Source organism: Salvelinus sp. IW2-2015, linkage group LG8, assembly GCF_002910315.2.
Source record: "Salvelinus sp. IW2-2015 linkage group LG8, ASM291031v2, whole genome shotgun sequence".
Classification (NCBI taxonomy): Eukaryota; Metazoa; Chordata; class Actinopteri; order Salmoniformes; family Salmonidae; genus Salvelinus; species Salvelinus sp. IW2-2015.
The window spans coordinates 22,220,764-22,245,078 of record NC_036848.1 but is presented as its reverse complement, the minus strand read 5'-3'; the positions used below and the strand labels follow the sequence as shown (position 1 = coordinate 22,245,078).

The 24,315-nt window shown below is 45.1% G+C and overlaps 1 protein-coding gene across 1 annotated transcript in view; it reads left to right on the top strand.

Annotated features, from left to right (window-relative positions):
- Positions 1–14,361, top strand: part of LOC139028138 (LIM and calponin homology domains-containing protein 1-like) — a 101,129-nt gene extending 86,768 nt beyond the window's left edge. Inside the window, exons 4-5 of the mRNA XM_070444822.1 lie at positions 10,515–10,621; positions 14,330–14,361. Coding sequence (XP_070300923.1) covers positions 10,515–10,621; positions 14,330–14,354 — 132 coding nt within the window. The 3' untranslated portion in view covers positions 14,355–14,361. The remainder of the gene's footprint in view (positions 1–10,514; positions 10,622–14,329) is intronic.
- Positions 14,362–24,315: the final 9,954 nt, after the last annotated feature.

Sequence of the window (24,315 nt, the reverse complement as noted above, 5' to 3'; positions counted from 1 at the left end):
AAACTGTTTTGAAGGAAGTTTGGTTTGGCCCAGCTTCTCTCTCTCTCTCCTTACTCTCTTATCTGCAGGCGTCTCTAATTGCCGCCAACTAGCGTCCCCTGGCTTTAACAAACCCGGTAATTACACTCATGTATTCTTAACAACCCTTTCGTTTTCTTTTTTTACAATCCCTCCCACTACAATAACATTGGATTATCTTATTATCTTGTTAAAGTTTCAAAGCAAAAGAGTTATCGCCTCAATTCTTACTGCTCGCGGTAAAAGTTTATGCTGCGCGATGTCAGTCGCTCTATCTCGTTTCTCTCTTTCTCTTTCTTTCTTTCTCTCACTCAGTCTTTTTTAAGAGAAGATACCTCAGTTTCTACGAGCAGCAAAAGTCAGTCTCCCTCTCCCTCTCTTTGTCTAATGATTTCTGTCTACATGACCTGAGGGAACAGTTCATCTGGGGTGGGTATCGAGTCAGTCTTTTAAAGGATTATAAGGGTTATCAATGATCCATCTACACACAGGTCCTCCACCAACAAGGGACATTAACAAGGAGCTTGTGAGTGGGAGGAGAAAGGGGGCATTAGTATACCTTTAGCAAGCTTTTGATGCGTGCATGAGTGGGCACCGGCCAATTACTGTATATACTGTATGAATGGACAAAGCCATCGATCACTTGGCACCATTCATTCCTATATGAAGAGTCAATAGCACATTGAAGCCAAATTAAAGTTTGCATGTGGTCATAACATGCGTAGTTTGAGCTACTCCAGGAAGTGACGTTGCAGGCTAATTTAGAGCCGCTCCCTCTCATTGGGTAACTCAAATTGAATGCCCTTTTTTGTGATATCTAATTGGCAGTTACGATCTTGTCTCATCGCTGCAACTCCCCAACGGACTCGGGAGAGGCGAACGTTGAGAGCCATGCGTCATGACCTGCCAAGCCGTGCTGCTTCTTAACCCAGAAGCCAGCCGCACCAATGTGTCGTAGGAAACCCCGTCCAACTGACAACTTGAGGCAGCTTGTAGGCGCCCGGCACACCACAAGGAGTTACTGGACCATGATGAGCCAAAGAAATCGACCCGGCCAAACCCTCCCCTAACCCGGACGATGCTTGGCCAATTGTTCCCGTGGTGTTCCCGGTCACGGCCGGCTGGGATCGAACCTGAGGGTGAAGTTCCTACGGAGAGAGTGATCACAGAGTCGTCCGGAACAGCTGGTGCTCTCATGCATGCTTCAGTGTTGCATGATATCCACACCTAGCTTTGTGTACACTAGTGAAACCATACAGCTCTGCTCACATGCACACTTCTACAGTTGAAGTCGGAAGTTTACATACACCTTAGCCAAATACATTTAAACTCAGTTTTTCACAATTCCTGACATTTGATCCTAGTAAAAAATGCCCTGTCTTAGGTCAGTTAGGATCACCACTTTATTTTAAGAATGTGAAATGTCAGAATAATAGTAGAGAAAATGATTTATTTCAGCTTTTATTTCTTTCATCACATTCCCAGGGGGTCAGAAGTTCACATACACTCAATTAGTATTTGGTAGCATTGCCTTTAAATTGTTTTTAACTTGGGTCAAACATTTTGGGTAGCCTTCCGTAAGTTGGGTGAATTTTGGCCCATTCCTCCTGACAGAGCTGGTGTAACTGAGTCAGGTTTGTAGGCCTCCTTGCCCGCACACACTTTCAGTTCTGCCCACAAATTTTCTATAGGGTTGAGGTCAGTGATGGCTTTGTGATGGCCACTCCAATACCTTGACTTTGTTGTCCTTAAGTCATTTTGCCACAACTTTGGAAGTATGCTTGGGTTCATTGTCCATTTGGAAGACACATTTGCGACCAAGCTTTAACTTRCTGACTGATGTCTTGAGATGTTGCTTCAATATATCCACATAATTGTCCTCCCTCATGATGCCATCTATTTTGTGAAGTGCTCCTGCAGAAAAGCACCCCCACAACATGATGCTGCCACCCCAGTGCTTCACAGTTGGGATGGTGTTCTTCAGCTTGCAAGCCTCCCCCTTTTTCCTCCAAACATAACGATGGTCATTATGGCCAAACAGTTCTATTTTTGTTTCATCAGACCAGAGGACACTGCTCCAAAAAGTACGATCTTTGTCCCCATGTGCAGTTGCAAACTGCAGTCTGGCTTTTTTATGGCGGTTTTGGAGCAGTGGCTTCTTCCTTGCTGAGCGGCCTTTCAGGGTATGTCGATATAGGACTCGTTTTACTGTGGATATAGATACTTCTGTACCTGTTTCCTCCAGCATCTTCACAAGGTCCTTTGCTGTTGTTCTGGGATTGAATTGCACTTTTCGCACCAAAGTACGTTCATCTCTAGGAGACAGAACGCGTCTCCTTCCTGTTGCGGTATGACGGCTGCGTGGTCCCATGGTGTTTATACTTGCGTACTATTGTTTGTACAGATGAACGGGGTACCTTCAGGCATTTGGAAATTGCTCCAAAAGGATGAACCAGACTTGTGGGGGTCTTCAAATTTTTTTCTGAAGTCTTGGCTGATTTCTTTAGATTTTCCCATGATGTCAAGCAAAAAGGCACTGAGTTTGAAGGTAGGCCTTGAAATACATTTTCTGGAATTTTCCAAGCTGTTTAAAGGTACCTAGTGTATGTAAACTTCTGACCCACTGGAATTGTGATGCAGTGATTTATAAGTGAAATAATCTGTCTGTAAACAATTGTTGAAAAAATTACTTGTGTCATGCACAAAGTAGATGTCCTAACCGACTTCCCAAAACTATAGTTTGTTTACAAGAAATTTGTGGAGTGGTTGAAAAACAAGTTTTAAAAACAACTGTACATAACAGTTGTGTCCAGGCTTGGACTTACGTATCCAAAGCAGAACCCCATGTTTGTTCACTTCTCACACCCTAATTGTGTTGTCAACAGTAGTAAAACCATACCGCTGCGCTCACACACAGGTCTGTGGATTACAGTGAGACCCTATGGCTGTATTCCCGCATGGTCTTCCACACAACAGAGAGACCTTATAGTTGCACTTACACAATCTACACAGGCTCAAGTATTCCATACCAGAGCAATGCTAGGCACCAAAACATCAACAAGAATACACACACAAACACACATACACACACTGGCCTGTGGGGGAGTTTTAGTGTGATTACTGAGGTGAGAAAGGCGTAAACAAGAGGCCTGCTGTTATCTCAGCCATCATAATAAAACACAGACCAGACCAGGCACTCCCCCTTCCTTCCCCTTCCTGTTACAGCCTAATGGGAAAATGGTTCTCTGTGGAATTCCCTGTTGTGTAATCAGGGCGGATGGTGGATGGGGAACAGAGTGGAGCGCGGGATGTTTAGCAGGTTGGCTGGTTTGCTCTGGTCCAAGGTGTTAGGAAGGCTCAGCATTAGCAAGCCGCACTGAGGCTCAGGGTTAGCAAGCCGCACTACCTCCCTGGACGACAGGTGGTTGGCTGGTTGGTGTACTGCTGAAGAGGGCTAGCAGGTTGGTGAGTTGGTTGCAGACATTTACATTACATTTAAGTCATTTAGCAGACGCTCTTATCCAGAGCGACTTACAAATTGGTGCATTCACCTTATGATATCCAGTGGAACAACCACTTTACAATAGTGCATCTAACTCTTTTAAGGGGGGGGGGGGGGTTAGAGGGATTACTTTATCCTATCCTAGGTATTCCTTAAAGAGGTGGGGTTTCAGGTGTCTCCGGAAGGTGGTGATTGACTCCGCTGACCTGGCGTCGTGAGGGAGTTTGTTCCACCATTGGGGTGCCAGAGCAGCGAACAGTTTTGACTGGGCTGAGCGGGAACTGTACTTCCTCAGAGGTAGGGAGGCGAGCAGGCCAGAGGTGGATGAACGCAGTGCCCTTGTTTGGGTGTAGGGCCTGATCAGAGCCTGAAGGTACGGAGGTGCCGTTCCCCTCACAGCTCCGTAGGCAAGCACCATGGTCTTGTAGCGGATGCGAGCTTCAACTGGAAGCCAGACCTGGGTCAAATGCATCGGTCAAATGTTTAGGGATCCTGAGTGGTGCAGCGGTCTAAGGCACTGCATCACAGTGCTAGAGGAGTCACTACAGACCTGGGTTCGATCCCGGGCTGTATCATAACAGGCTGTGATTGGGAGTCCCAATAGGGCTGCGCACAATTGGCCCAGCGTCGTTAGGGGAGGGTTTGGCCGGGGTAGGCCGTCATTGTAAATAAGAATTTGTTCTTAACTGACTATTAGTTCCAGCGTAACATTACACAGAACCTGATAAACAATGGATGTGTGCATGCCACTGTATAATTGCAAAACCCCAGTCACGGCACTGCCTAGTCAGTCAGAATCTTGACTTACGATAAGAAGTCACTTGTGTGTGACTTTAACACAACTCTCCCCTGATTATTTGAGTGTTATCCTTGGCTGCGAGTCTGCGAGGTTGGAATCTGAAACAAATCTGTGAGACACCCATTTCCCTCGGCTTAATCTGTGAACGCCTTTCCCCTGGATACTCTATAGGCTAGGTGTGAACACTGTTTTACTTCCCCCCTACAAGCATCTGCAGTCAGATTATGCCAGAAAGATATTGATTCCAATCCAGCACCGCAATCTAATATGATCTGAGTCATTACAACTATTCCAATGGCTCATTTCAGAGGAAGGAACATGTTTAATGTCTAAGTACTTCATTCTTTATATCAATTCGCTCTGAATAGTTTTTTACTGTTTTAAGTCTGTTGGGGAAAGAATGTCTTAAAACCGCTGGATTTGAATTCTCTGCGGATGTCTCTGTGTGTGTTATTGTGTGGGTTTTCTTGGGCCGTTGTCCATTGTTTTGGTGTCTGAGGGGGGTGGTGGGGTTAGGAGGATGGAGGGGTGGGAAGAGGAGGGCAGTGGCTGGGGCACTGTTCGTGTTGACGTAGACGTCAATCATCTCAGCTGCGGACTCCACCCCGTTTCCTCTGCCAGTGACACACACCCGTACATGCACACACGGTTCAAACGCCGAAACACAAATGCAAATGTGCAGGACATGGATGTGTCAAGTGATTTCCCCTAGACACATACATGTACAGTACACGCACGTACAGTACACACGCACGCACACACACCCTTGTCGACTTCTCTTTCGCACTCACTAATATTTACTCAGTGTGGTCCTCCGTCCGAGTGTTTGTTTGCGTTTCTGTTATTGTTGGCCTCGGGCGACTTGTTGTCAAGCGACTTGTTCGTCGGAAGAGAGGGAAAAAAGGGAGGAATTTGGTTGTTTGGTTTGGGAGCAGCGGCGGTGTGGAGTGAGATGGTTTGCGTGTGTTGTCTGGAACTATTGTTTGAGTTTTTCTCCTTTTTTCTCCTCTTCCTCCAGTTTCTTTGCTGTTCTTGGTTTGTTGTTACTGACTACTGGATTTATCAGGAAAGCTTTTGAGTGGATGGGGCAGCTAGCTACGAAAAGGGCTGTGTATTACCCTGCGGCCCCCAACATACAGTGAGCAGGTCTGCTGCTTGGAGCTCTTGCACGGTGTGAACACACACAGTGGCGCGGTGCGTTACCCGCCAGGCATACAGCAACTATCTTACTGCCACCTTATTTGTATATAACCACACATTCATTATTTACATTTAGTTACACACCCACATATCTCCCCCCCCCCCTTTTGCAGCAACAATGGTAAAACTCTGCTTAATCCTAACCATGAAGTTATTATTGACACCTTCTTACTCACACCAAGGTAATCATGTTCTGCCCTTCAGTTGTGACTTCCATGACCCAGATCAACTGCACCATGACCCAGATCAACTGAAAAACAGGACATCAACTAACCATGACCCAGATCAACTAAAAACAGGACATCAACTAACCATGACCAGATCAACTAAAAACAGGACATCAACTACCATGACCCAGATTCAACTAAAACAGGACATCAAAACACAGACCCAGATACAACTAAAGAACCAGGACATCAACTAACCATGACCCAGATCAACTGAAAACAGACATCAACTAACCATGACCCAGATCAACTAAAAACAGGACATCAACTAACCATGACCCAGATCAACTGAAAAACAGTACATCAACTAACCATGAACCCAGTCAACTGAAAACAGTACATCAACTAACCATGACCCAGATCAACTAAAACAGGACAGTCAACTAACCATGACGACATCAACTAACCATGACCCAGATCAACTGAAAACAGTACATCAACTAACCATGACCCAGATCAACTGAAAACAGTACATCAACTAACCATGCCCCAGATCAACTGAAAACAGTACATCAACTAACCATGCCGCAGATCAACTGAAAACAGTACATCAACTAACCATGCCCCAGATCAACTGAAAACAGTACATCAACTACTCATGACAGATCAACTGTGGTCATCTTGTTGGATGCAGGAAAAATGCAACTTGAAAAGGATGTTACAATCTGAAAAGGCATTGGAAATGTATTAATGTTTGTAACATCAAATACTTAAGAGTTGCTTTAAAAAATGGGGGGACGTGAAATGTTTAAGGAAATGGGGGAGGGGGGGTCTTATTATCTGACTCCTTTATGGTCAAATCATTTATTTGCTGTTGTTTGGTTCAAGTTGTGGCCACACTATGTGCTGAACTCCCCCTTAACCCTCTGGCTGGCTGTTAGTAATGCCCAATAAGCCTCACCCCTCATAGACTTAAATATATGTTTCTGCATGAGTATATTTAAGCAATATGGTCCTAGGGGGTGTGGTATATGGCCAATATACCACGGTTAGGGGCTGTTCTTACGCACGATGCAATGCGGAGCCCTTAGCTGTGGTATATTGGCCATATACCACAAACCCCCTAAGTGCCTTATAAACTGGCTACCAACGTAATAAGGGCAGTAAAAATACATGTTTTGTCATACCCGTGGTATACAGTCTGATATACCACATCTGTCAGCCAATCAGCATTCAGGGCTCGAACCACCCAGTTTATAATTGTGAAATATGTTTATATTTAGCATCGCTGTTGTACTGTAGTAGCTTAGGTTTGCTTAAAGAAGAAAAAAAATGTGACATGTTATATCTTGTGTCCTTTGAAAATCTGTAGTAGACCACATCTTTGTACTATAATGAATAGCAGCTACTGTACTATGTACCAAATACACCCGTAACCGTGTCAACAGGAATATTTCCCACATTCTGGACTACTTTGGCTTCCTATGTCGTGGAAAGAAACACCCACCATATCTCTCTGACAACGTGGGGCTCCCGAGTGGCGCAGCGGTCTAACGCGCTGCATCTCAGTGCTCGAGGCGTCCCTACAGACAGTGGTTCGATTACAAGCTGTATTACAACCAGCCGTGATTGGGAGTCCCATAGGGCGGCGCACAATTGGCCCAGCATCGTCCGGTTTAGGGTTTGGCCGGGGCAGGCCGTCATTGTAAATAAGAATTTGTTCTTAACTGACTCGCCAAGTTAAATAAAGGTTCAGTAAATAAATGACGCAACATTTGACACAAGTAGGTCCTTGTGGCCTTTGTCTTGATATTTCCTGCCAGTTTTAAAGGTGGACTCACTGTTATGACGTTGCCACGAGCAGCACCGCAGATATTGCGATGAGCGCGCGATGCAAGACTTTACTCTCACATAGCCACACAGAGTATCTGCACATGTGCACGGGTTCGCTTCGTGCCGCTACAACGTGGTATACAGTACCAGAAGAGCAGAGAGGTTTAGCATCGCGCTACAACGCTCTTATTTGTTGTGTAAATTGACCGACCATTACTGTTCACTCTGTGCTTCGCTGAGTCTATCTTTATTAAGGCATTGTGTCCCCTTATTCTCACATAGTAAACTAAACCAACCCAAATTAATGCGTAACCACACACTTATTGAACAGGCCCTTTATAATCGATTAGCTTAGCATTTCTAAGCAATGCAGGCATTACAAAGCGTGACCGATCTGTTACTCACAATAAGAAAGTGAAAAGCATGAAAGTGTGATTTCACAATGTCTCCTCTCCACCCAGCCGCCACTTTATAATAAAACCATCCTTTTTAAACCCACCATATTGTGCCAGATCTCTGTGGCTAACTGGATTTCACTGGATTCCACTGGACTTAACTAGATTTAGTTTGGCCTCCTCCCGTATGTATTTAACTGGTCTTGATTGCCCTCCTAAACCCTTTCCATCCTCCTTTTCTTTCTTTCTTCTTCCCCCTGCCAACATCAGATTCAGCTATCCCTACAACAGGCTTTTTAAGCTGTGTAATTCAGCTGTGGTAATTGGGAAGTCTCTGTCCAATGGTAGGCCTACTGTATTTACTTCATTTCAGTCAATGATTGGTGAGTCATTTGCAAACTCAAAGCAGATTCTGAATTGGTGATGCATTGCCAGTCAGGCTTCCCCAGTTGTGAGAAAATAGTTAGGAATTTTCTAGGAAGTTTTTTTTTGTAGTGTGCTTGGTGACGTTAATTCTTGGATTTCAGGATATGGATTTCTCTAAATGGAAACAACCTCATTTTCCCATATCAGAACATATTTACACATAACCAGAGATATATAGATATATACAGGTAACTGCCAAAATAAAGGAAACACCGACATAAGGCGTTGGGCCACCGCAAGCTGCCAAAAGGGCTTCAATGCACCTTGGCATAGCTTCTACAAGTGTCTGGAATCTATGAACTAGGGATGCGATACCATTATTCCACAAGAAATCCCTTCATCATTTGGTGTTTTATTGATGGTGGTGGAAAACACCGTCTCGGGCGCCGCTCCAGAATCTCCCATAAGTGACTGAGACGGCCATGGCATATGGTTCACATCGTTTTCATGCTCATCAAACCATTCAGTGGCCACTCGTGCCCTGTGGATGGGGGCGTTGTCATCCTGGAAGAGACCACTCCCACCAGGGTTGAAACGATTCGTCATGGGTTGAAGGTGATCACTCAGGATTGCTGTGTATCTATTGCCGTTTAATTTGCCCTCTAAGGTGTTGAGTGGACCTTAACCATGCCGGGAGAAGGCACCCCACACCATAACAGTGCCACCATAACCCTCATTTACTTACGTGTTTCCTTTATTTTTGACAGTTACCTGGCAGTTAGAGCAAAAACTTGCAGATTTTTTAAATGTATATCAATATTTTTCATCAGTGTGTGAATGCGATGCTGATTTGGGAGAAGTTAATATCCTTGAAGAAACTACCAATTGTGCTATATTTGCAGATACATTTTTTTTTACTCTCTTGCTGATTGTCTCTTACGTATCCTGCTGGCAGAGCGATATCCATCCACGACCTCATTGTGTGTGTGTGTGTTTTTATTCTCTGAGAAGTAAGTTCATTTAACGTTATGTGATTTGGTTAATTTAGATACAACATTTCAATGTTGTTAACACACAGTAACCAAAAAACAGAATGTTCACCATAAGTTCCCAGAATTGTTTGCCAGATCTTAACAAGTTGCCGCAAATTTACCGCAACAGTTTGCCCCAAAATATTATTTGCATGTGAAAATATGAGCTTGCTGCAAAATTGCGAAAAATTGGCCAAAGGTTTGCCCCAACTGTTTACCAGGAGGCTGTTTTTTTGGTATGGGTGGGGTGGGGACTCCGGGTGTGGGTGGGGACTCCTCTCCAGGGTAGCAGAGATGGCACTCTCCCAAACATACAGGAAGCCAGAGGGAGGGGGGGTGGTAATTTACCACATTGAGAGAGGCTCTGGAACGTGAGAAAATCCAGCTCTGTGTGTGTGTGTTTGTGCGAGAAAGAGGGAGAATGAGAGAGAAGAGAGTGAGAGAGGCTGGGAACTGAAGACCAGAAGGGAACAGGAGCCTTAGCAGGGTCAGGTTTTACCAACTGAACAAAGGACCGTCGGACACCTGGCAAGCTCTGTATAGAAGACGGAGAAAGAGAAAGAACAAGCAGATAGGGAAAGAGGAAACAGAGAGAGAGGGTGAAAGACAAAGTTGCAAATAGATAGGGAAGGGAAAAAGTGAGTGAAAGTTTGTGAGTAAAAATCGGAGGGAGAAAGAGACTCGACGAGAGATAAACCAGGGGAAAAGAAGGGTGAGGATCATTTATGAAGCAAGTCAGTTGTTGTTGAACTAGCAGCCTGCGACGGACAAACCATGTCGGGAACATATTCCTGCCTCTGAGGGGACTGTTTTCCTCTTCCTGGGGTGTGCGTGAGCGTGTGTGTGTGTGTGCGTGCCTGTGTGCATGTTTGCTTGTGTGTGTCCGTGATGGGGCACAATCTCAATGTATTTCTCCCTTTATCCACAAGAGGAGTGTATTCACCTTTCTCTGAGTAAAAGTGAGTATGTCCCCTATCATAACTGTGTGTGTGTGTGTGTGTGTGTGTGTGTGTGTGTGTGTGTGTGTGTGTTGTGTGTGTGTGATGTGTGTGTGTGTTGTGTGTGTGTGTGTGTGTGTGTGTGTGTGTGTGTGTGTGTGTGTGTGTGTGTGTGTGTGGTGTGTGTGTGTGTGTTGTGGTGTGTGTGTGTGTGGTGTGGTGTGTGTGTGTCGCATGTGTGTGTGCATGTGCCCTCTCTCCACAGGACAACCTGAGTGTGTTCCTGCGTGGCTGTGAGGAGCTGGGACTGAAGGGCTCTCAGCTGTTTGACCCCGGGGACCTGCAGGACACCTCGACACGCCCCAAAGCCAAGTAAGACATCACACACACACACTTGCTTCCCTGACTGGCTGGATGGCTGAAAGGCTGGCTGGTTGATTGGCTGGCTGAATGTCTTTGTATTTTCATCCATGTGTTTTATCTATTCTCATCCATGTGTGCATTTGCTTGTCTTTCTACATCTCTGTGTCACTCTTATGTCAACAGTACAGTAATTAGTGTCAAAGCAAAGAAATGTGGCTCTCCTTGTATGCAACGTCACTTGACAGGAGATTGTGACGTAGTAGCTGTTGCTAGGTGAGTGGGTGTTGCCCCAACAACTATCCTTGTGCCAGGGCTGCTCTGTCAGTCAGTCAATAAAGAGAGCGCGCGAGAGAGAGGGAATGAAAGATTGGGAAGGAGAGAGAGAAGAAGAGAGGTAGAGAGAGAGTTTCTTCACTTTGTGACAGGGCAATGTCAAACTTAGCAGGTCTCGAGGATGGCTTGACTGGTTCTGTCATGACATATGATTCCATGAAGAGTTCAGGTGTGGGCCAAGGGAATACTATTAGCTTTACACACTAGTCACACTGTGTGTGTGTGTGTGTGTGCGTGAAGGTATTTTTGTGCACGCATGCAAATGTGTGTGTGTCCACCCTTTCACTGATGCCTGTGCATTTGCTTGGCTCCAAACCAAGTGCATTGCATTTGAATTGACCCTGTTCTAATGTTGATGGCTATGCATCCTTGCATTGACTTATATGACCTTGTTACTGTCCCTTAGATTTTGTGTGTAGCTCTACCCTTTTCTCCTGCGACTCTGCCCAGTGCTCAGGCAGGTGTTTTCTTATCTAGAAAAGAGATTTGGACGGGGGTGCATAAAGAGACACCGCTCCACACAATGTGCTAAGGCCTGAAGTATGTCTTCTGTTCCATCTGCTGATGGAAACAGATCCATTTCCAAGATAAGTGACAGGTGGAGAGAGCGAAAGAGGGGGGTGGGGAGAAAGAGAGAGGGCAAGTGAGAGTGAGAGGGAAGAGAGATAATCGAAGGGGAGAGAGCGAGAGAGAGCAACAGCAAGAGAGAGTAAGATAGAGAAAGAGAGAGTGAGATAGAGAGAGGGAAAAACAGAGAGAGGGAGGGAGTAAAGGTGAGATCACATGCAGTGATCTATTACCTAGTGGAATCTTTATTGCCTTCTTTCTCAGGCAGGCTTTAGATGTGGTTATGTAAGTAAGCAAGGTAGCGTGGTAGAGAAAACAGACCTGGCTCTCTGTTAATTTAGTCAAGCGAGAGGAGAGGAGGAAGGAGATAAAGAGGGGAGGAAGGTGAAATGACACAGGGACCTTCTGTTGGAAAAGAGGGAAGTTGGAGAGGGAGATGGAGAAACTAACACTGAGACTGACTTGACCCCTGGCCTTTTGGTTTCAACCCCCCTATTTCACGTTCTTTCTTTTGAACTTTCTTTTGCTCTATATGAAGTATCTCTCTCTCTTTCTTTCTCTCGTTGTCTCGCTCCATCTCTCTCGCTGTCTCTCTCTCTCTCTCTCAATCTCTCTTCCCTTTTCTTCCCCCTTTTCTGTTGGATCAGAAATGAGTATGACGTTGCCGACCAACAAACGTGTTCCTCTCAAGGGGAGGTCATGTAAAGGCAAAAGGATCCCCTTTACGTGTCTCTCTATCAAATCGGCCAGAAATGGGAACAAACAGAAAATCTTCCAAATATCTTGTAGTTGCTATAGAGCCTTTCTGTTGATAATTGGAGAGATCTGGCTTTTGAACCCCTGAAGGAGGATCTGACAGGGCTAGGTGCTGCACAGAATACCTGATCGACAAATCACCTCCACCTCAAAACATCCAAGCCTGAACTGATTCATATAGTATAAGGATTAGTGAATCTACATGATCCCATGGCACTTGTCGCAAGAGTATGGGGTGTTATCCTTGGTGTCTACCAAATCATCCTCGGCTTCCAATTGGCTCATTCAAGCCCTGTTCTTTCCCCTGCAATTCTTCCCTAGGTCGTTGAAGAGAATGTGTTCTCAGCCAACCTGGTAAAATAAGGGCTAGGTATGAACAGGCATATTGACGTGTAACTCAATGGAAACGTTTCATCCCTCACGTGATTACGCGTCCACCTACGTACGATCTGGACATGAGTCATTTGATTGACAGTTTGGTAATAATCCCACTCATGTGGGAGTTAGCTGCATAACACTCTTAACCCCTGGGTGACCTGCGCAGATCATTACGACAAGGAACCGCGTGTGGGAGCTGAACAAGCCAACAAGGTTGACCTATGACCTCTGCTGACTAGTGTGTGAGTAAAGTATCAAGTGTAGGCCTAGATCAGCGCACGCACGTGTTCCTTCACGAACGTGCACGATACGCACACAGACGGAGGCGCACGCGCACAGGCACACACACAGGCACACACACTCACACTCACGTGCCAGACAAACACAGAACCTGTAGCTATAATTCAGTCTCTAACCATTCTGAAACTGACATATGGTTTCATGTTTATTTAGTTTGATGAAAAATATGTTAGCGAGAGAAAGAAAGGCAAACGTCGCTCTCCGTGTGCATGTCTCTGTCTGTCTCCGTGTCTGTGCTCACGTCCATCTGTGTGTCAGAAAAAGAAAATGAAATAAGAATTGAGTGTGTGTGTGTGTGTGTGTGTGATTGAAAGGCACTCTGGCCTCTCCGTCTTTGCCCTGCTGTTGCCTGGAGCCTCTTGAACAATGAACAAACATCCAAACTACCTTGCGCTGCAGCAACGGCAATCAGGCTGGAGAGTTTGTAGATCAAACACTATTATTTTCTCTCTTTCAACCACTCTCTCTCCCCTTGTCCCTCTCTACTTCCCTCCTTCTCTCTCTCTCTCTCTGTCTCTCTCGCACGCTCTTTCTCTCTGCCTCTGTTGCTCCTCCCTCCCTCTCTTTCTCGCTCCCCTCTCTCTCTTTCCCTCTCCCTCCATCTCTCCCTCCCACTCCCACTTTCACTTTCTCCCTCCTCCTTCTTCTCTCTCCCTCTCTCTCCCTCCATCTCTCCCACCCACTCCCACTTTCACTTTCTCCCTCCTTCTTCTTCTCTCTCCCTCTCTCTCCTCCATCTCTCCGCTCACTCCCACTTTCACTTTCTCCTTCTTCTTCTTCTCTTCCCTCTCTCTCCTCCATCTCTCCTCCCACTCCCACTTTCACTTTCTCCTCCTTCTTCTCTCTCCCTCTCTCTCCTCTATCTCTCCTCCCACTCCCACTTTCTCCTCTCCTTCTTTCTCTCTCCCTCTCTCTCCCTCATCTCTCCCGCCCACTCCCACTTTCACTTTCTCCCTCCTCCTTCTTCTCTCTCCCTCTCTTCTCCTCCATCTCATCCATCCTCCCACTTTCACTTTCTCCCTCTCCTTTCTTCTCTTCTCTCTCTCTCCTCCATCTCTCCCGCCCACTCCCACTTTCACTTTCTCCCTCCTTTCTTCTCTTCCTCTCTCTCCTCATCTCTCCTCCCACTCCCACTTTCACTTTCCTCCTCCTCCTTCTTCTCTCTCTCTCCCTCCATCTCTCCTCCACTCCCACTCCCACTTTCTCTCCTCCTTCTCTCTCCAGCCCAGATGGGCTTTCCACAACTGCATCTGTGTGTCATTCCACACTGTGACTACAGTGTTGTTGTTATTGATTTATTTCTCTGAGAGCGAGAATGCAGCTCGTTTGACAGCTCTCTGACCTGGAACCTATGATCACCCTCGTCTCTCTCTCTTCCCGCAGGGTTGCCGACTGCAGCAGGAGCTGACGAATGTAAGTGTCACCTCTATATTGTGTATTTTGTTTGTCCGGTAAATATATGTTTATGCTATGTACGCTCGTATGCATGGTTGTCTCTCTCTCTGTCGCTTTGTCCGTCTGCTCCCTGTCTGTGTTCTCTCTATTTCTGTCATTCTTTATTTCTCTGTCGCTCCTTTCTCTTCATCATCGGTAAGGTCTCCTCTCCCTCAGTCAGTCCATCCCATTACGCCTCTCTATCTCTCTCTCTCTCTCTCTCTCTCTCTCTTCTCCTCTCTTCTCTCTCTCACACACACCACACACACTCCTCACTCTCTCACTCTCTCACTCTCATCTATCTCCAGTATCTGCTGCTCTAAGAGGAGCTAGCGAGCTAGCATAGTGCTGTTGTCATTCTCTGCGGTGTGAGCAATGGGAGCTCTCTGCTTGACTTGGCTAGCTATAGTGTACTCTGTAGGCCGTCTCCAGCTCTAGCTCCACAGCTGACCGAGCTGTTTTAGCTGTTTTAGCAGAGGGACATTGAAACGCTACATTAGACTCCGTCTGCACTGCATCAGAACGTCCCATGAACTCACAACAGCTGTAGAGGGAGCTAGCCTAGTGCTAGTGTCGACTGTAGTCTTTTCGTTGTTGCAAACTGCAGCAGCAGTATTCAATTATTCATATTTTTGCTCAGACTCCGAGCACCATCAGACTGAGAAGATGAGATCCGTTTTGTAAACGCAGCTCGGACTCGGCTAGGAAAAGGGACTATCATGCGGGACTGGAGGGAATTCTGCTGGCCTTATGCAATGTTAAACTGATGCATATGTAAACAGTAAGGTATCTATTTTGTTTATGTTGTAGGTATGTTTTATTATAAATATTGTTTGGTGTTTTGGTTCTGTAGCTGCTGCTGGGTGAAGTTGGTGGTTGTGCGAATGTTGTGTGCACGCGTGTGTATGTGTGTGTGCTTGTGACACAAAGAGGTTATTTTCCCATCGGGAAAGAACACATTTTGTCTGGTCCAGTAAAGCAAATCAGAGAAAACAAGCACTGTAAAGCAGTGGTGAAAAAAGTACCCAATTGTCATACTTGAGTAAAAGTAAAGATAACTTCATAGAAAATGACTCAAGTAAAAGTCACACAGTAAAATACTACTTGAGTAAAAGTCTAAAAGTAATTGGTTTAAAATATGCTTAAGTATCAAAAATAAATGTAATTGCTAAAATGTACTTAAAGTGCCTTTGGAAAGTATTCATACCCCTTGACTTTTTTCACATTTTGTTAGGTTACAGCCTTATTCTAAAATTGATTAAATCGTTTTTTTCCCCCTCATCAATCTACACACAATACCCCATAATGACAAAGCAAAAGCAGGTTTAGAATTTTTTGCTAACTTGTAAATGTGATATTTCAGTTTTTTATTTTTATAAGTATTCAGACCCTTTACTCAGTAATTCGTTGAAACACCTTTTGCAGCCTCGAGTCTTCGTGGTTATGATTCTACAAGCTTGGCACAACTGTATTTGGGGAGTTTCTCCCAATCTTCTCTGCAGATCCTCTCAAGCTCTTTCAGGTTGGATGGGGAGTGTTGCTACACAGCGATTTACAGGTCTCTCCAGAGATGTTTGATCGGGTTCAAGTTCAGTCTTTGGCCGGGCCACTCAAGAACATTCAGAGACTTGTCCCAAAGCCACTCCTGCGATGTCTTGGCTGTGTGCTTAGGGCTGTTGTCCTGTTGGAAGGTGAACCTTCACCTCAGTCAGGTCCTGAGTGCTCTGGATCAGGTTTTCATCAAGGATAAAAGCTGAAGATCATACAGTACGCTGAACATACAGTAACTGGCACCATCCTTACGGTGAAGCATGGTGGTGGCAGCCAGGTACTTTCAGCAGGTGCTGGAGTTGTAGGCAAACTCACGGAAAACAGAAAGGAAAATGCCGCACACTGCTTCTCATGCTCCCAGGTGATATTTATTTACAACATTTTGACCCGTAGGTCTTCATCAGGCATCCGTATCCCAGGTGGGGGTGGAAGGTCCTATATATAGGGGCAGTACTCAGTGAAATCAATTCCTGAAACAGGAAGTAAAAAATGTATAACATAGTTTTCATCAAGGATCTCTCAGTACTTTGCTCCGTTCATCTTTGCCTCGATCCTGAATAGTCTCCCAGTCCCTGACGCTGAAAAACATCCCCACAGAATGATGCTGCCACCACCATGCTTCACCGTAAGGACGGTGCCAGGTTTCCTCCAGACGTGACGTTTGGCATTCAGGCCAGAGTTCAATCTTGGTTGCATCAGACCAGAGAATCTTGTTTCTCATGGTATGAGAGTCTTTAAGTGCCTTTTGGCAAACTCCAAGTGGGCTGTCATGTGCCTTTTACTAAGTGGCTTCCGTCTGGCCACTCTACCATAAAGGCCTGATTGGTGGAGTGCTGCAGAGATGGTTATCCTTCTATAAGTTTCTCCCATCTCCACAGAGGACTCTAGAGCTCTGCCAGAGTGACCATCGGGTTCTTTGTCAACTCCCTGACCAAGGCCCTTCTCCCCCGACTGGTCAGTTTGGCCAGCTTTAGGATGAGTCTTAGTGGTTCCAAACTTCTTCCATTTAAGAATGATGGAGGCTACTGTGTTCTTGGGGACCTCCAGTGCTGCAGAAATGTTTTGGTACCCTTCCCCACATCTGTGCCTCGACACAATCCTGTGTCGGATCTCTATGGGGAATTCCTTCGACCTCATGGCTTGGTTTTTGCTCTGACATGCACTGTCAACTGTGGAACCTTATATAGCCAGGTGTGTGCCTTTCCACATTAAGTCCAATCAATTAAATTTACCACAGATGGACTCCAATCAAGTTGTAGAAACATCTCAAGGATTGTCAATGGAAACAGGATGCACCTGAGCTCAATTTCGTGACTCATAGCAAAGGGTCTGAATACTTATGTAAATATCGGGTATTGTGAGTATGGATGTATTGTGAGTAGATTACTGAGATTACTTGGCCCAATCAAGTCTCTTCTTATTAGTGGTGTCCTTTAGTAGTGGTTTCTTTGCAGCAATTCGACCATGAAGGCCTGATTCACGCAGTCTCTTCTGAACAGTTGATGTTGAGATGTGTCTGTTACTTGTGACTCTGTGAAGCATGTATTTGGCCTGCAATTTCTGAGGCTGGCAACTCTAATGATCTTATCCTCTGCAGCAGAGGTACCTCAGGGGTTTTCCATTCCTGTGGCGGTCCTCATGATAGCCAGTTTCATCATAGTGCTTGATGGTTTTTGTGACTGCACCTGAAGAAATGTTCAAAGTTCTAGAAATGTTCCACATTGACTGACCTTCATGTCTTAAAGTAATGATGGACTGTCATTTCTCTTTGCTTATTTGTGCTGTTCTTGCCATAATATGGACTTGGTCTTTTACCAAATAGGGCTGTTTTCTGTATACCACCCCTAGCTTGTCACAACACAACTGATTGGCTCAAACACATTTAGAAGGAAAGAAATTCCACAAAGTAAATTTTAACAAGGCACACCTGTTAATTGAAAGGCATTCCAGGTGACTACCTTATGAAACGGGTTGAGAGAATGCCAAGAGTGTGCAAAGCTCTCATCAAGGCAAAGGGTGGCTACTTTGAAAAATCTCAAATATAAAATAAACTCAGCAAAAAAAGAAACGTCCCTTTTTCAGGACCCTGTCTTTCAAAGATAATTCGTAAAAATCCAAATAACTTCACAGATCTTCATTGTAAACTGTTTAAACACTGTTTGCCATGCTTGTTCAATGAACCATAAACAATTAATGAACATGCACCTGTGGAACGGTCGTTAAGACACTAACAGCTTACAGACGGTAGGCAATTAAAGTCACAGTTATGAAAACTTAGGACACTAAAGAGGCCTTTCTACTGACTCTGAAAAACACCAAAATAAAGAAGCCCAGGGTCCCTGCTCATCTGCGTGAACGTGCCTTAAGCATGCTGCAAGGAGGCATGAGGACTGCAGATGTGGCCAGGGCAATAATTTGCAATGTCCGTATTGTGAGACGCCTAAGACAGAGCTACAGGGAGACAGGACGGACAGCTGATTGTCCTCGCAGTGGCAGACCACGTTTAACAACACCTGCACAGGATCGGTATATCCGAACAGCACACCTGCGGGACAGATACAGGATGGCAACAGCTGCCCAAGTTACACCAGGAATGCACAATACCTCCATCAGTGCTCAGACTGTCCTCAATAGGCTGAGAGAGGCTGGACTGAGGGCTTGTAGGCCTGTTGTAAGGCAGGTCCTTACCAGACATCACCGACAACAACGTCGCCTATGTGCACAAACCACCGTTGCTAGACCAGACGGAACTCGCAACAAAGTGCTCTTCACTGACGAGTCGAGGTTTTGTCTCACCAGGGGTGATGGTCGGATTCGCGTTTATCGTCGAAGGAATGAGCGTTACACCGAGGCCTGTACTCTGGAGCGGGATCGATTTGGAGGTGGAGGGTCCGTCACTGTCTGGAGCGATGTGTCACAGCATCATCGGACTGAGCTTGTTGTCATTGCAGGCAATCTCAACGCTGTACTTGGATGTGCACATTATGTGTGTGGCGTGTGAGGTATGCCTAGATTGTGTACATGTCTGAAAAGTGTGCTTCCAATGACTGTATGCCAAACATAAAAAACTCTAGATCCTTAGATTACATTGATATAGTAAAACAAAGCAGCCAATCAGTCATATTTTTATTGGAACATCATAGAGCCTGCTTGATCTCCATATGGCCACAGTAGCAGGCAATCAATCAATCAAATGTATTTATAAAGCGCTATTTACATCAGCCGATGTCACAAAGTGCAATATTGAAACCCAGCCTAAAACCCCAAACAGCAAGCAATGCAGATGTAGAAGCACAGTGGCTTGGAAAAACTCCCTAGAATAGCTGGAACCTAGGAAGAAACCTAGAGAGGAACCAGGCTCTGAGGGGTGGCCAGTCCTCTTCTGGCTGTGCCGGGTTGAGATTATGGCCAAGATGTTCAAACGTTCATAGATGACTAACAGGGTCAAATAATAATAATAATAATAATAATAATAATAATCACAGTGGTTGTAGAGGGTGCAACAGGTCAAATGGCTTTTAAATGTCAGTTGGCTTTTCATAGCCGAGCATTCAGAGACAGCAGGTGCGGTAGAGAGAGAGAGAGAGAGTCAAAAACAGCAGGTCCGCTTCAAGGTAGCACGTCCGGTGAACAGGGGACAGCAAGGAGTCATCAGGTCAGGTAGTCCTGAGGCATGGTCCCAGGGCTCAGGTCCTCCAGTAGGGGAGGGAGAGGGTGAGAGAATTAGAGGGAGCATAATTAAATTCACACACGACACCGGATAAGACAGGAGAAATACTCCATATATAACAGACTGACCCTAGCCCCCCGACACATAAACTATTGCAGCATAAATACTGGAGGCTGAGAAAGGAGGGGTCGGAAGACACTATGGCCCCGTCCGACGATACCCCTGGACAGTGCCAACGAGGCATGATATAACCCAACCCACTTTGCCAAAGCACAGCCCCCACATAATTAGAGGGATATATCTTCAACCACCAACTTACTATCCTGAGACAAGACCGAGTATAACCCACGAAGATCTCCCACACGACACAAACCTGAGTGGGGAGCCAAACCCGGACAGGAAGATCACGTCAGTGACTCGACACACTCAAATGACGCACCCCTCCTAGGGACGGGATGGAAGAGCACCAGTAAGCCAGTGACTCAGCCCCCGTAATAGGGTTTGAGGCAGAGAATCCCGGTGGAGAGAGGGGAGCCGGCCAGGCAGGGACAGCAAGGGTGTTTCGTCGCTCCAGTGCTTTTCTGTTCACCTTCACACCCCTGAGCCAGACTACACTTAATCATAGGACCTACTGAAGAGATGAGTCTTTGATAAAGACTTAAAGGCCGAGACCGAGTCTGTGTGTCTCACATGGATAGGCAGACCATTCCATAAAAATTGAGCTCTATAGGAGAAAGCCCTACCTCCAGCTGTTTGCTTAGAAATGCTAGGGACAATAAGGAGGCCTGCGTCTTGTGACCGTAGCGTACATGTAGGTATGTACGGCAGGACCAAATCGGAAAGATAGGTAGGAGCAAGCCCATGTAATGCTTTGTAGGTTAGCAGTAAAACCATTAAATCAACCCTAGCCTTAACAGGAAGCCAGTGTAGAGGCTAGCACTGGAGTAATATGATCACATTTTTCGGTTCTAGTCAAGATTCTAGCAGCCATGTTTAGCACTAACTGAAGTTTATTTAGTGCTCTATCCGGGTGGCCGGAAAGTAGAGCATTGCAGTAGTCTAATCTAGAAGTGACAAAAGCATGGATTAACTTTTCTGCATTATTTTTGGACAGAAAGTTTCTGATTTTTCAATGTTACTAAGATGGAAAAAAGCTGTCCTTGAAATAGTCTTGATATGTTCCCAGATGAGATCAGGGTCAAGAGTAACGCCGAGGTCCTTCAGTTTTATTTGAGACAACTGTACAACCATCAAGATTAATTGTCAGATCCAACAGAAGATCTCTTTGTTCCTTGGGACCTAGAACTATCAAATCAAATCAAATTTTTATTTGTCACATACACATGGTTAGCAGATGTTAATGCGAGTGTAGCGAAATGCTTGTGCTTCTAGTTCCGACCATGCAGTAACATCTAACAAGTAATCTAACAATTTCACTACAACTATCTTATACACACAAGTGTAAAGAAATGAATAAGAATATGTACATAAAAATATATGGATGAGCGATGGCCGAACGGCATAGGCAAGATGCAGTAGGTGGTATAGAGTACAGTATATACATATGAGATGAGTAATGTAGGGTGTGTAAACATTATAGAAAGTGGCATTGTTTAAAGTGGTTAGTGACACATTTATTACATCCAATTTTTTATTATTTTTTATTATATGTTTTGTCCGAGTTTAAAAGTAGAAAATGTGCCGCTATCCACCTCCTTTATGTCTGAAACACAGGCTTCCAGGAAGGGCAATTTTGGGGCTTCCCCATGTTTCACCAAAATGTACAGCTGTGTATCGTCCGCATAGCAGTGAAAGTTAACATTATGTTCCCGGATGACATCACCAAGAGGTAAAATATATAGCGAAAACAATAGTGGTCCCAAAACGGAACCTTGAGGATGTCATGACTAGAAGCTCATTATTTTTGTTGTAAATTGAAATTTGCTCTCGTAAATGTTAGCATTACTCCACCTTTGCGGGATGCGCCAGGGATATGGTCACGAGTGTAACCAGGAGGAGAGGCCTCATTTAACACAGTAAATTCATCAGGCTTAAGCCATGTTTCAGTCAGGCCAATCACATCAAGATTATGATCAGTGCTTAGTTCATTGACTATAACTGCCTTGGAAGTGAGGGATCTAACATTAAGTAGCCCTATTTTGAGATGTGAGATATCGCAATTTCTTTCAATAATGACAGGAATGGAGAAGGTCTTTATCCTAATGAGATTGCTAAGGCGAACACCGCCATGTTTAGTTTTGCCCAACCTAGGTCGAGGCACAGACACCGTCTCAATGGGGATAGCTGAGCTGACTACACTGACTGTGCTAGTGGCAGACTCCACTAAGCTGGCAGGCTGGCTAACAGCCTGCTGCATGGCCTGCACCCTATCTCAAGAGTGCTGAGTCCACACAGTGGCCTTGCTACATAGAGGGAGATGAGATAGCCTAGCTACATAGAGGAAGATGAGATAGCCTAGCTACATAGAGGGAGATGAGATAGCCTAGCTACATAGAGGGAGATGAGATAGCCGAGCTACATAGAGGGAGATGAGATAGCCGAGCTACATAGAGGGAGATGAGATAGCCGAGCAACATAGAGGGAGATGAGATAGCCGAGCTACATAGAGGGAGATGAGATAGCCGAGCTACATAGAGGGAGATGAGATAGATAGTGGATGAGGTTGGCATAGTAAATTAGTCTGTCAGGGCTATGCTAGCCCAAAAATGGACTAAAGGAGCCTAATGTTACCCTTTATAATCCAAGGACCTTACATATTCTGTTTAGAGGTGAATTGGCCCCTGGCAGCCAAAACAGCCAAATACTACAATTGCGGTACAGTTTTAGAAATGTGAAGCCCTCTACTTTCATATCACCTCAAAATAATTCCACAAATACTAAATATACACTTACTGTGCACAGGTTTTAACACAGTTTGAACAGACAGTATTTTCAGTGACGACACACGTGTGGTGTCTGTCTTCCGTTTATACACAGGTGTTCGGCAACGCAGATAGCTAATTAGCACAGGTACAGTATGCCTCTTGTCTTCCTTCTGTTTTCCGTAAATAAGCATTGTAACATGGTAACCCTATAAAGATGTGGCGTAATGTAACCTTTTGTTTTTTGAAAATGATTAATCTCCGATATGAAAGACGTTCCTTATATTTCTAAAACCGTACTGAAAGCGATGCGTTTTAACGTTTAGAATGAGCGTCAGGGCTCTTAACAAAACTCCCTCGGGCCAGAAGACACTATTGTCAATAGACGCTAAAGGTAGTTAGCCTCTATGAATGGGTTAGGGCTATGCTAGAATAGTAAATCAACCTAACCCATGTGGCAATGGTAAAGAGAGAGAGAAATATAGCTGTGTGTTCACATTGTGTTCATATTGACCTGATTTGTGGCCAGGACAATGGCTAGGTCTTGTCTTGCTTATACAGAAACCCATGGCTAGCCAATTCCAATGATAGTGAAAAGAGGGGACCAAAAAAACAGGAAGTGAACCCTGTTGGTGGCCATTTTGATAAAACTGTTGTTTGTACTCCTCACAAATGAAAGACAAGTGGAATTGAGGGTGATTTGGGTTGTATGCCATGACTTCACATCAAACAAACAGTCCACGGAGGAAATGGTATAGAGATGTGGTGTATTTTTACTAGCTAATGGCTACATTGTGCCTTTGAGCCATAGCTGGCATCTATCACAGTGTGTAATGTGGAATTCTCTGATTGTTCTCAGTTGGCTGAGAATGCTTGTGTTACTGTTGGATAGCCTTAGCGTTGTGAAGTATACCTTAGAGCTGTCAGGAAGGTATTTCGTGGCCTACAGTATGCTAACTTTGCTCATGATGGCATGTTGCCAGGTTTACTCAGGAAGTAAACAGTTGGTTTTGGTGTGGGACATTGTGCCCATGAAGCATATATGTAGCAACTCTGCTAATTAGCACATTAGCTAATGTATCATGTGCTAGCAGCCTTGCATCATAAATTACACACAACTTGTGCACAAGCTATGGAGTATGAGACCACTGGGAATTGGTTAGGCCAAAAGTGCTGCCAAAAGTTGGTCAACTGTGTGGTCGGGTCAATTGGAAATGAACTGCCATTAAATTGAAAACTACAGAGTGTGACGTTAATGCATTGTCTTGTTAATAGACAATGCATTTAGCACACTCCGCCAACCCTGATGTCTTTGCCGTGTCTGAATCCTGGCTTAGGAAGGCCACCAACAATTCTGAGATTTCCATACCCAGCTACAACATTTTCCGTCAAGATAGAAAAGGGGGAGGAGTTGCAATCTACTGCAGAGATAGCCTGCACAGTTCTGTACTTTCCAGGTCTATACCCAAACAGTTTGAACTTCTAATTTAAAAAATTAACCTCTCCAGAAATAAGTCTCTCACTGTTGCCGCCTGCTATCGACCCCCCTCCGCTCCCAGCTGTGCCCTGGATACCATTTGTGAATTGATTGCCCCCCATCTAGCTTCAGAGTTCGTTCTGTTAGGTGACCTACAGTGGGATATGCTTAACACCCCGGCAGTCCTACAATCTAAGCTAGATGCCCTCAATCTCACACAAATCATCAAGGAACCCACCAGGTACAACCCTAAATCCGTAAACATGGGCACCCTAATAGACATTATCCTGACCAACTTGCCCTCCAAATACACATCCGCTGTTTTCAATCAGGATCTCAGCGATCACTGTCTCAT